Consider the following 13,302-nt stretch of genomic DNA (forward strand, 5'->3'; position numbering starts at 1 on the left):
AGTTGTTTATATATTTTAGAGATTAGGCCCTTGTCAGTTGCATCATTTGAAACAATTTTCTCCCATTCTGTAAGTTGTCTTTTTGTTTTCTTTTTGGTTTACTTTGCTGTGAAAAAGCTTGTCAGTTTGATTAGGTCCCACTAGTTTATTTTTGCTTTTATTTCTGTTGCTTTGGGAGACTGACCTGAGAAAACATTTGTAAGGCTGATGTCAGAGAATGTTTTGCCTATGTTCTCTTCCAGGAGTTTGATGGTGTCTTGTCTTATATTTAGGTCTTTCAGCCATTTTGAGTTTATTTTCGTGCATGGTGTGAGGGTGTGTTCTAGTTTCATTGATTTGCATGCAGCTCTCCAGGTTCCCCAGCAATACTTGCTGAATAGACTTTCTTTTTCCCATTTTATGTTCTTGCCTCCTTTGTCAAAGATTAATTGACCAATCTTATTGGTTTATTTCTGGGTTCTCTATTCTGTTCCATTGGTCTGTCTGTCTGTTTTGGTACCAGTATCACACTGTCTTGATGACTGTGGCTTTGTAGTATTTCTTGAAGTCTGGGAGAGTTATGCCTCCTGCTTGGTTTTTGTTTCTCAGAATTGCTTTGGCAATTCTGAGTCTTTTGCGGTTCCATATAAATTTTTGGATTGTTTGTTCTAGTTCTGTGAAAAATGTCATGGGTAATTTGATAGGGATTACATTGCATCTGTAGATTGCTTTGGGTAGTATGGCCATTTTTACAATATTAATTTTTCCAACCGAGGAGCATGGAATATCTTTCCATTTCTGTACATCTTCTTTAATTTCCTTGATTAATGTTTTATAATTATCGGCATATAAGTGTTTTACCTCCTTGATCAGGTATATTCCCAGGTATTTGATTTTTTGGGGTGCAATTTTAAAAGGTATTGTTTTTCTGTATTCCTTTTCTAATGTTTCGTTGTTAGTATACAGAAATGCAACTGATTTCTTTTTTTTTTGTTTGTTTGTTTTTGTTTTTTGTTTTTTGTTTTTGGCCTTATCTAGGGCCATTTCTGCAGCATATGGAGGTTCCCAGGCTAGGGGGTCTAATTGGAGCTGTAGCTACCAGCTTACGCCAGGGCCACAGCAAAGCGGGATCCGAGCCACGTCTGCGACCTACACCACAGCTCATGGCAACGCCAGATCCTTAACCCACTGAGCGAGGCCAGGGATCAAACCCACCATCTCATGGTTCCTAGTCAGATTCGTTAACTACTGCACCACGACAGGAACTCTGAAATGCAACTGATTTTTTTTTTTTTTTTGTCTTTTTGTCTTTTGTTGTTGTTGTTGCTATTTCTTGGGCTGCTCCCGTGGCATATGGAGGTTCCCAGGCTAGGGGTTGAATCGGAGCTGTAGCCACCGGCCTACACCAGAGCCACAGCAACGCGGGATCCGAGCCGCGTCTGCAACCTCACGGCAATGCTGGATCGTTAACCCACTGTGCAAGGGCAGGGACCGAACCTGCAACCTCATGGTTCACTAGTCGGATTAGTTAACCACTGCGCCACGACGGGAGCTCCGCAACTGATTTCTGAATGTTGATCTTATATCCTGCTACTTTGCTGAATTTGTTGATCAGTTCAAGTAGTTTTTGAGTTGAGTCCTTAGGGTTTTCTATATATAGTATCATGTCATCTGCATACATAGATTTTTTTGGTCTTTTTGTCTTTTCTAGGGCCACACTCGGGGCATATGGAGGTTCCCAGGCTAGGGGTCTAATTGGAGCTGTAGCCACCGGCCTACACCACAGCTACAGCAATGCCAGGTCTGAGCCATGTCTGCGACCTACACCACAGTTCATGGCAACACTGGACCCTTAACCCACTGAGCGAGGCCAGGGATGGAACCCACGACCTCATGGTTCCTAGTCAGATTCGTTAACCACTGAGCTATGATGGGAACTCCAGATTCAATGACTTTTAATACATCTAGTGTTGTGTAACCCCCACAGTCCAGTTTTAGAACATCTCCTCCACCCCAAAGCAATTCCTCCCTGTTCTCATCGCCAGCCTCAGGCCACCACTAATCCACTTTCCATCCCTATAGAGCTGTCTTTTCAGGACCTTTGATGTAAGTGGATTCACACACGATTCTTTGTAATTGGCTCCTTTCATCCCTCACAACATTCAACCATGTTATAAGCATTGATACTTTATTCCTTTTTTAGTGCCGAGTAGTACTTCATTTTACAGATTCACTGCTTCTGTTTACCCACTGACCAGTGGGACATTTGGATCATTTCCGCTTTTTTGCTATTAGAAAGCATGTCGCTGTGAACATTCACACACACGTCTTTGTGGGAACAGTTTTTACTTCTCTTGGCTTTTAAGAGTGGAATTGATGGGTTGTGTGGTAAATTCATGTTTAACATGTTTTTTTTTTTAACAGCCAAACTTTTCAGTGACTGCACCAATTTGCATTCCCACAAGCAATGTACGAGAGTTCCTGTTCCCACTCAGATGTAACTGTTTTCTTTTTCCTTTTTTTTAGGGCCGTGCCCGCGGCATATGGAAGTTCCCAGGCTAGGGGGTTTGAATCAGAGCTGCAGCTGTCGGCTTACACCGCAGCCACAGCAACACCAGATCCAAGCCCCATTAATGACCCACACCACAGCTCATGGCAACGCCAGATCCTTAACCCACTGAGCAGGGCCAAAACCCACGTCCTCATGGGTACTGTTTGGGTTCATTACCATTGAGCCACAACGAGAACTTCACTGCTTTCTTCTCAGAAGCTACCTCCTTCCACAAAATTTGACACAAGCAAAAGGCAGATTCCCAAGACGTAATGATTTCCAATACCACTGGGTTATCCATCCTCATGATTTACCCCCATGTTCCAGCCTGAAGATTTCAGATTTTTAATTGTTTTGACTCTTGTTACCTGATCTTCTATTTTTTTTTTTTTTTTGTCTTTTTGCTATTTCTTGGGCCGCTCCCTCGGCATATGGAGGTTCCCAGGCTAGGGGTCGAATCGGAGCCATAGCCACCGGCCTACGCCAGAGCCACAGCAACGTGGGATCCGAACTGCGTCTGTGACCTACACCACAGCTCACGGCACCTGATCTTCTAAAACATAATTTTTATTTACTCAGTAATTCTCCTGAATTTCCTTTCTTTGTGCTAATGTCCCCTATACACAGCACTCACATTAACTTTTTATGGAATTTTTTTTTTTACGTATCTGTCCACCCCCAACTAGATGAGAAGCCTTCTAGAAGGAAGACTTTTGTATCCAAAGAGCTAACACAAAACATGATATAAAAAGGGCCTTAAAAAGTGTTTGCTGGGAATTCCCATTGTGACTCAGAGGTTAATGGACCTGACTAGTATTCATGAGGATGTGGGTTCGATCCCTGGCCTCGCTCAGTGGGTTAAGCATCCGGCGTTGCCATGCACTGTGGTGTGGGCTGTAGACACGGCTTGGACCTGGCATTGCAGTGGCTGTGGTGTAGGCCGGCAGCTAGCTCCAATTAGACCCCTAGCCTGGGAGCCTCCATTTGCCGTGGGTGGGCCCTAAAAAGCAAAATAAAAGAGCTTAAAAAGTGTTGCTGAATGAATACTTAAAGAAGCAATGTATCCATTTGGTTCAAATATATTCCAATTTCTAAGTCAGCCTGTTTTCCTTCAAAAGGGCCATATACTTTGCAAAGGACGGATTCCTTGAATAGAAATCTTAGGGTTTAAAGAAACCTTGGGGAAAAGTCCAAATCTTTTAGTTTATGTGACAAATCTGAAACCTGGAGCAGTTAAGTGACTTGCCCAAGATCATCTGTATGTGCTCGTCAAGGGTTATGACATTACTTCTGGAAGAAATCCTGCCATAGAGAGACCAGGTAAACTGAAATGTTGGGAATACTGGGGAGTGTTGGGGAGATGAGCGAGAGAGAGGGGCTGGTGCGTGGTAAAATCCTGAATGCTGGGCCTAAAGTTTATTTGATAAGCAAGGCAGGGTTTTTTGTTTGTTTGTTTTTGTTTTTTGTTTGTTTGTTTGTTTGTTTTTTGTCTTTTTGCCTTTTCTCGGACTGCTCTTACAGCATACGGAGGTTCCCAGGCTAGGGGTCCAATTGGAGCTGTAGCCACTGGCCTACGCCAGAGCCACAGCAACACGGGATCCGAGCAGCGTCTGCGACCTACACCACAGCTCACAGCAACGCCAGATCGTTAACCCACTGAGCAAGGGCAGGGATCGAACCCGCAACCTCATGGTTCCTAGTCGGATTCGTTAACCACTGCGCCACGAAGGGAATTCCGCAAGACAGGTCTTTAAGTACGATGTGGAATGACCCAGTCAGTGTTCTAGGAGGTTAACACAGGAGTGGGGAGGAAGTGAGATGGCAGACCAGCTGGAAGGCTGGTGAGCGGTCTAAGTGCAAAGCCAGGAGGGCCTGGACCTGGTGGGGTATCTGCAGAGTGAACGAGAGGAGAAGCACCGGGCTGTGCAAAATGCACTGACGGGAGCTCCCATCATGGCTCAGTGGTAATGAACCCAACTAGTATCCATGAGGACTCGGGTTCGATTCCTGACCTCGCTCAGTGGGTTAAGGATCCAGCGTTGCCATGAGGTGTGGTATAGGTTGCAGACGAGGCTCGGATCTGGTGTTGCTTCGGCTGTGGTGTAGACCGGCAGCTGCAGCTTCGATTCGACCCCTAGCCTGGGAATTTCAGTATGCCAAGAGTGCAGCCCTAAAAGGACAACCACCACCAAAAAAGTAAAGCACTGATGACTGCAAAATGGTGCAGCCTGGGAAAACAGTGGTCTCAGGAAGTAGCTAAGGAAGATGGGATAGGAGGTCAGGTCCACTGACCTCTGTGGCCCTGGGGCAGAAAGCCTGGTGGGTGAGCACACCCCCTTCTCCACTCACAGTTCCAGTCCAATACAGGCTCTACCACAACCACTCACAAGCCAGTGACTGTAGGCCAATGACTTAGAGCCTCAGTTTCCTCATCTGTAAAATGGGGCAGTAACACTTCCCTCCAGGGTCCAGGGAGGACTCACTTAGGTGTTACATGTGAGGTGTTTCGGCCTGAGCCTGGGGTGTGGCCAGCCATCCATTCCTGGCAGCCCAGGTCCCCTTGTCCAGTAACTTCTCTCTCCTCCCAGAAAACTTCAGGGGTGGAGTGATTCATTCCACAGGGAGCAGTGCCCACTGCAGGAGTCGCTTCAAGCTGAACACTCAGTGTTTAAAGAGCTATATAAGGTGAGGGAGAAATTGTCTTACTGTTTGCAGTTTGAGGTAATGCTTTAAACTTACTCAATTGGAAATTTCTTAAAGGAACTAGTAATTTGTTTAAATGCCATGTTCACACAATTGTCCAAGGCCTAAATCAGTCATATCTGAAAGAAATGATTTAGCACCAATGTCCGGGCAATGTTCAAAGGCCACTCATGGGGTCTTGGGTGAGTTTGGAGAAGCCTCTGGGGGGAAAGGGGAGGGAACTCTCACCTCCTCTTTGACTAGAGCTGCTCCTCTTTGGCTGTTGTATTTCATGGGGTTCCTCAGTATCATAAATTCAATTTCATTTAAAGAAAGCTTTCACTTTTTGGGGAAAACTCCTATAATAGAAATTTGATAAATACACCAGAATGATAGTAATGACAACCAAATGGTGAATCACCAAAAGATAAAAATAAGTTTTGTGTAATACTTCAAATCCTCTAATTGGCTGGACAAATAATGTTTCTGAAGACTAAAGAAAGAAAAAAGACACAGGAAACTAAGATACCTTTTCCATAGTAGAATGGTATTTGCATTTTTCTAACTGATTCTGGAATGCTCTTTGCAGAGTTGGGGAAAATGCAAATCAACCTGGGGCAAGCATTTCATGCTTGTCTCTATCTGTTTAGGAAACTGAATCATTTCACAAAAGAACCACATTCCATGAAAAGTATGTTTGTTCTGGCTTAAACATAATCATTTCCTCAGGAAGTCTGATTCAGATAAAGCATCTTAAGAAATTCGAAATTATTTTGTTGACAACTGAATGTCATACCCCTTTCTGAATTCCATGAAAATGCTTTCAAAATCAATTCCACTATTTTAGACCATGTTTTTAAATTCAAATATATGTTATTATTTCATGGCCTTTACTGCCTCTTAGATGTCAAATGCAGCATTTTCTGAATTTTATTATTATTATTTTTTTTTATAAATTAAAAAATTTTTATCTTTTTAGCTTTTTTAGGGTCACACCACAGCATATAGAAGTTCCCAGGCTAGGGGTCAAATCGGAGCTGTAGCTTCCAGCCTATACCACAGCCACAGCAACGCTAGATCCGAGCCTCATCTGTGACCTATACCACAGCTCACAGCAATGCTGGATCCTTAACCCACAGAGCAAGGCCAGGGATCGAACGTGTGTCTTCTGGATACTAGTCAGATCCTTTACCTCTGAGCCACAACGGGAACTCCCTATTTCCTGCATTTTAGTGAGCTTTTAAAAAAATTTTTTTTGCATACACATGTATATATAGGCAAGTTGATTTACAAAAGGTTCAGTTTTTAAATGTGGACTTGGAATATATTTTTAGATTCTGAATAAATCAATAAGGAGGAGAGCATGTGATCAAGAATCCAGACTCTGGGATCAGATGTCCTAAGTTCCCAACCCTGCTCAGTGGCTTACTAGCTCTATGACTTTCCACGGATCACTTCGTGTCTCTGCACCTCGATTTTCTTATCTGTAAAGTGGGACTAATAAATGTCTCTCATCAGGCTATGAAAATTATAGGATTTAATATATATGTAAAGTGCTTAGAACAGCACCTGGTACACAGTAAGTGTTCAATAAATGTTAGCCATTTCTAGTGTAGTCAGGGTATGCTTTTTTGGTTTAATTGATTATTCTAGTTGATAAAAGGCCACTATGGAGACTTTTAATACATTAGCAGTTTTTATACAAATAATCAATAATATTCAATTTAAAGACCCTGCTGGTCCTATGTCAGCAGACTTCTGTGCAGAACAGAAAATCTTATTCAGGATCTTTATTTCGTGGCTGAAGACCCCCAAGCCCAAGGGGCTGAAGCCACTTGCCAAGAGCCACGGAGCAAGGCAGAGAACAGCCAGGATGTGGTTACTTCCGACGATGCTTTGGGCTGTCAGAAGGCTGCAGCAAAATTTCCATTATGGCATCAATTATCATCGCACTGATAAGCCAGCTACTGGAGCATTCTGTGCCCGTCAGAATGACAAATAAAAGCATTTACATATTTGGAACTGTCAAGATACAAAGTAAATACAAATCGGGAAACTGGCTTTGCTTTACCCCTCATGCTGTTCTCTACTATTTTGATAGAAAATGCTTGCGATTGGGATGTCTCTGTGTGTTTTCAATTCAAACATCTCCTGCAAGACTTTTTGTTGTTGTTGTTAAAACAATAATAATAATAAAAAAAAACAGTCTGAAGGATTAGAACTAGAGACGCCTGGCACACCCCACCTGCACTGCTGGAGCAATTTACACCTCGGGAGGCGCACAGATAGGACACACGCAGATAATCAAAGTTTTATTTAAAAGTACAGAACACTTAAAAATAAACAATATAATATGCTTGGATTTTTATTGGAACATAGAAAAATGTTTTCAAATACACGAAAACCTTCAATTTTACCCCAAAGTATGCTATGCAGCCAGTCAAAGTGCTTTGACAAGCATTGCCCTCTACAGATGTCTGGGGTCGGAGGTAGGCTGCGGAGTTTCCTGCAGGCAGGTGGCTTTTCCTAGTCGGACTGACGATGTTTTTTCTTGTGGTGGCTCTCAATTGCCCTTCTCAGAGCCTCATCCTGGATGAGATCAGACAATCTCACGTCTGTGTGGCTACAGCCAATTTTGGGGCAACTGTGAAAGGTGAGAAAACCAAGTCAGGCTGCTTCACTGCAATGCCTTCGGCATAAACCTCCTTCACACGTGTGCAAGAATTTAAGTGAGGGCTTCTTTTTTTTTAATTGAGTGAAAGGGTCTTTAAATTCTATAGTGTTTTACCATTTTGACAGTTTCGCATAGATGATTTCATATAATCCCATAACACCCCCCCTTTCCTCCTACTCCTCTCTTGCCCCTCCTCCTTCCCTCTCCCCACTGGTAACCACTGGTTTGTTCTCTGTAACTGTTCTGCCTCTGGTGAGTCCGCTTTTTTTTTTTTTTTTTTTTTATTCACCAGTATGTTGTATTTTTTAGATTCCTCGGATAAGTGCAATCATACAGTATGTGTCTTTCTCTGACTTCCTGCACCTAGCATAATGCCCTCCAAGTCCATCCATGTTGCTGTAAATGGCAAAATTTCATTCTTTTCGATGGCTGAATAACATTTGAGGACATTTTACCCCAAAAGGAGCACATTTTAAAAGTCAGGACTGATGTGCACTCATTCATTGGTTCACCAAGTGCCCGCCCAGTCCTGGGGGCACAGGCGAGGCCACTTCATGGAGCTCACTTTCCAGTGGGGGAGAGAGATCACTGCTAAGTCACCAAAGAGATGCTTGCTGTGGGATCAGGTGGCATTAAGTGCTACAAAGGCTAAAAAGCAGGGTCAAGGGAGAGAGTGTGGGCTGAGGCTTATCCAGCTGGGGTCAGGCAAGGCTCACCGAGAAGCTCTTATCAAGAAAAAGGGCTGCATGCGGCCTGGGCTGAGGCAGCAGCACGTGTATAAGCCAAGGAAGGAGCTGTTTGGTGCCCAGGAGTAGAGCAAGGTCAGTGTGGCTGGAATGCCCAGGGCAAGGAGAGGGGCATCTGGAGATTTGGTTGGAGGGTGTGGGGCTTTGGATTTTATTTCAACTAGAAAAGAGTGGAGGAGTGGAGACAGCAGAGGGAGGGGATTTGGCTTAAGTTTGGAAAACATGTCTCTGGCTGCTTAATGGGGAACACGGGCAGAGGCGAAGCTGGGAAGAGAGGAGGGAGAGCTTGGATGAGGGTGTAGCAGTGATCGGCTTCCGGACACAACCGGAAGTAGGAGCTGTGGGACTTGCTGAAGGACTTGAACGTGGAGGGTAAAGGAAAGGGATGACCTTCGTTCAAAGAGTTTGGCTGGAGCTGAAGGGAGACTGGTGGCACCCCTTGTCTCCATGGAAACAACTGGGAATCCAGGTTGGGATGGAATCAGGAGTCCCTGTTGCTTTATGTTCTCTCTGAAATGCTCACTGGTCAGTCCTCTCGGTGGAGAGACTGAGTGGGGTGATGGGGACTCAGGGGAAAAGCTGTGGCTGAAGAAATCAGTGGGTGAGTCATGGTTCTGTTTAGATGTGGTCTCCTCTGAAGGCAGAGGGTTGGATGAAGTCACCTGATTTCTTCTCAACATGAACCAGACTTTGGTTGAGTGGAGCGCCTACTTACAGTTACAAGACCATAGACAACTCACTTTACCTTCTGGAGCCTCTGTGTCCTCAGATTTAAAATAGGGACAGAATCCAAATTTCCCAGGGCTCCAGGCAACACCATTCTCCATGACATTCATTCCCTTCACCATCTCCTACGATTATCACTTGTTTCCTGACCACGGGTCTTCACGATCAGGATTAAAGTTGCTGATCTGCCCGTAGCTTGCACACCTCCAGCACAGACATGTGCACATTCAATGCATCATTTGACTCTTTTATGTGATTGGCCCTGTGCTAGGTTCTAAGCGTCCAACTGTGAAATACAAATATAGTTTTCCTGCCCCACACAGAGCTCCAGCCCAGTGATCTGAGACAACTCTCCAAAAAGCACAAGTATATTAAGATCAAAAACAACAAATACAAGACCAAAGCTACACACCAGAAGGGGAAGAAAGCTGATCATGGGAGCTCAGCAGTGGAAAGCTCAGCAGGTCAACACAAAAGAGAATCTTTTTCTTGGTCTTGATTTCTGGACCAAGGTAGCTTGATATTAGAGGGGCATTTACTCAATGGAATGAATAATATGTTTGCTAACATTATTTATTTTTAAAATACTGAAATGACCTCCTATGATCAGGGGTAGGTGTTACAATATGACTAACGGAAGGTGATCCTATGAAAGACGATGCAAGCGTGCATGGTTCTGATGATTTGGCTTTGCGTTCGAGGTGTTTGACGCCTGTTCCAAACATCCTGCTGTCTCAAAGTGGATTCTTCTTTCAGTGTGAAAGTAAATAAGATGCAATTATAAGAAGGACAGGGACACTTTCCTGACTTTGGAAGAGGCACCGTTCATGACCTCAACTTCCGTGAAGCGGAAATGCACCTCGAAGTCGGTTGCTGGGATGACCCTCAGCTAAGGCTTATCGACTCGCAGATCATCGTCTCTGACTGTGCCCCCCCCCCCGCCCCCACCTCCACAGAACACAGTCTTTAGCACCAATAGCCAGACAGTGAATAAGCTGTTTTAGGGAAGTGGAGAGTGAGGTGGGGAGGACTTCCTGATGACATCAGTGGTTTCAGTCAGTAAATGAGAGCATTCTGAGAATGCGTGATGGGATTAACCACACCGATCAGTTGCAGATTATCTCAGTGGGATGGAACCAGTGTCAGGCCAAGAGGTCTGAGCTCACTTGGCGGATCGACTCTGGGGACAGAGGCATTAACCGAAAAGCTGTCCCAAGGGGAGCCAACGGCCTAATGACTCAAATACAGGCTCCAGAGTGAAAAGAACCTGGGCTCTAACCTCTGGCTGTGACACTCTGGGTGAGTGACTTCATTAATGGGCCTCAGTTTCCTCCTCTGTGAAGGCAGAGCATAGGCTTGTCCTGAGAAATAAGCAGGACATGGGACAAGGGTCCAGGGACTCACTCAGGTGCTACCACAAACGGTTCCTGCTCTAGCACACAACGTCTGTTCTCAAGAACCTTGTGGAGAAGAGCCACCAGCCCCTCGGACAATGCCGGGGGGACACGGACACAGGCTCAGGGGCACCGAGGGAGCGTGGGGGCGAGGCCTGGAGGAGAGGTTGATGCAGGGGCTGGGAGAGAACCCTGTTTCTCACCCCGTCTCAAATAAACAAACACAAGTTTCTAAACTGAAGAGGCTAAGACCAGATCCTAATGACATGATACTGAATCAGGGCACTCCTCTTCTCGAGAAAGAACACTCTCTATAAGCATCTGGGCATTAATCCCCGCGACATCCCGGTGAGCAAGACAGGTGTGGCAATACCCAGTCTTAAGCTCTCACGTCATTGCTTGCAGGAGTCAGACCCAGAGGCCTGGAAGGAGAGGCTGGGTCCTGAACTCGGGTCACCGACAGGGCAGAACATTCCACCGCAGCAGCGATCAAGCATGTGTCTGCTGAACAAAGGGACCCAAGGTCTTAGGGGTCCCTCAGGCTGTAGGGGACCTTGGTCTCAGCATCAGTTCAAAAGTACAGGATTCTGAGTCTAAGAGCTCCTGGACCTGGGCTCCAAGAATTCCAAGGTTCAACCCAGTTCTAGAAAGTTCTAGAACGCAGGACTATAGCTACCTCTGGAAATCCGAGTGGGACAGATTCCCATCATACCTACACACAGAGTAATGCTACCCTACATCCTCTGAGTCTAAAATAATGTGTCGCTAAGCAGTGAGGTGAGTAATAAAAACATGAACGGTCTCGACCTCAGTAACCCGACTGCTATTTGCTCAACGCTCTGTAGTCTCAAAAGAGCTTTCTCCTAAGTGGTTTGCTTCTCCACTGCCAAGAAACTTGCTGGTCCAGACCTAGACTGGAATTCCCCACTGTTCCTTGGATCATGAAATTCTGTGAGATGCTGTTGCTATTTCCACTTTGCAGATGAAGAAATGGAGGCTCTGAGAGGTCAACTGACTTGTTGGTAAACAGTTTAAACAGGGACTCCGAGCACGATGGTGGAGTCCTGCTGTCTGACGACACATTTCTGTTCAACTGAACTTTACTCTCCATGCTCTTAAACTCGACTGTTTGTTAGGGTGCTTCCCAATCTTAAACCAAAAAAAGGAAAGCACTGGCTGTGGATAACTGGAAATATCTTATAATATGAGAACCATAGGGCAGCTTTATTAATAAGATAATAAACAGCCCGGTTAGTAAGTGACGTGCTTTAGGAAATTATTCTAACGACTGTATTTATTTAGTTAGGGCTAAAGTCCCAACACTTTTATTCTGACTTAAGCCAGTGGAGACAGGTCTTCTAAGAGACCCAAACACAGACAGGAACATGGAGTCAGCGCCCAGTAATGCAGTGTGCCTGGAACTCCGTCTAACAAAACATCATCGGAAGCAACCACGAGGAAGAACTGAGGGTTCTCAAAGTGGATGTGTCACAGCCGTTTTTTAAACAAAGGGAACCCAGAACTGCTCATCGCCCTAACATGCATCCTGGGGAATGACACTAATTCATTTTTAATCAGGAACCTCTGGAGTAGGTTTTGAAGAGGCCCTGGATTCTACCCTGTGGCCAAATGCAATGTACCTGGTCTTCAAGGACCTCCCAACTCCCCGCTGGCTCCTGTGGTACTCTCGGCTCCTGTCCCCTTCCTCCTGGCGGTGTTAGACTGCCTGGCTGGAGTCTCCTTCCCCCGACTGCTCTTTCATTAATGAGTGCCATGCTTTTCTGTGGGTCTATATCACGTTGGCAGCATGGCTCAGCCTAGCCAACGTCCCCGTCTTGGGGCTTTCAGTGGGCTGTCCCATCCGGTCTAGAGCTACATTTGTGCTGGCAGAGGAGTGGGTCTGTAGCCTCAGAGCTTTCTCCTGAATTCAAATACCCACATTTTCTGCACCTCCTGGATACTTGCAAACGGCTGTATTGCCAGGACCTCAAACTTGTTTATGAGCATGACCCAAACTTCCTTCATGTGTTTCTCTCTTATTCCCTCTCTGCTCGCTTGTCACATCACCACGCCTCTAGACACCCAGTTTAGAAAGGTCAGTCATCCTTCAACTCGCTCCCTGCAATTTTGGTTACCAGATGCTGTCAACTGTACCTCCACCATCATTTTCCTTCTCACTCCCTTCTACCTGACTCTTGTCTCAATCCAACTTCTCATTAGGAAATACCACTTCGTCTCCTGCAAGGCATCCTACCTGGCGTCTTCCTTCACCTCATGCCTTTATTAATCCATCCCTTGAATTGCTATTGGTGTGACTTCCTAAAACCCAGGTTGGCTCGCCTTACTCCCTCGAAACCCTGCCATGTTCTCTCAGGGCTCCAGAACAACGGGGCTAAGAATGATGAGGAAGAGGGTGGGATAATGTCTACCTACCATGTGACAGGTACCTGAAGTGCTTTACGTGTATCTCATTCAAAGGTCAAACATACCAGTGAGGCAATTACAACTATTAGCATCACTTTATAGCTGAGAAAACTAAAGAAACCATGA

At 45.2% G+C, this 13,302-nt stretch overlaps 1 protein-coding gene across 7 annotated transcripts in view; it reads right to left on the bottom strand.

The window, feature by feature from the left end:
• The window catches only part of NSMCE2 (NSE2/MMS21 homolog, SMC5-SMC6 complex SUMO ligase), a 238,870-nt gene continuing 233,064 nt past the window's right edge, over positions 7,497-13,302 (bottom strand). For 6 of the 7 annotated variants that reach the window (XM_021088938.1, XM_021088935.1, XM_021088936.1 and 3 more), the window contains one exon: positions 7,553-7,856. In XM_021088938.1, the coding sequence (XP_020944597.1) occupies positions 7,739-7,856 (118 nt within the window). In that variant the 3' untranslated portion in view covers positions 7,553-7,738. Of the gene's footprint in view, positions 7,857-13,302 lie in introns of all 7 variants that reach the window. The other variant, XM_021088937.1, reaches the window with a different exon arrangement.

Source organism: Sus scrofa, chromosome 4 (genome assembly GCF_000003025.6).
Source record: "Sus scrofa isolate TJ Tabasco breed Duroc chromosome 4, Sscrofa11.1, whole genome shotgun sequence".
Lineage (NCBI taxonomy): Eukaryota > Metazoa > Chordata > Mammalia > Artiodactyla > Suidae > Sus > Sus scrofa.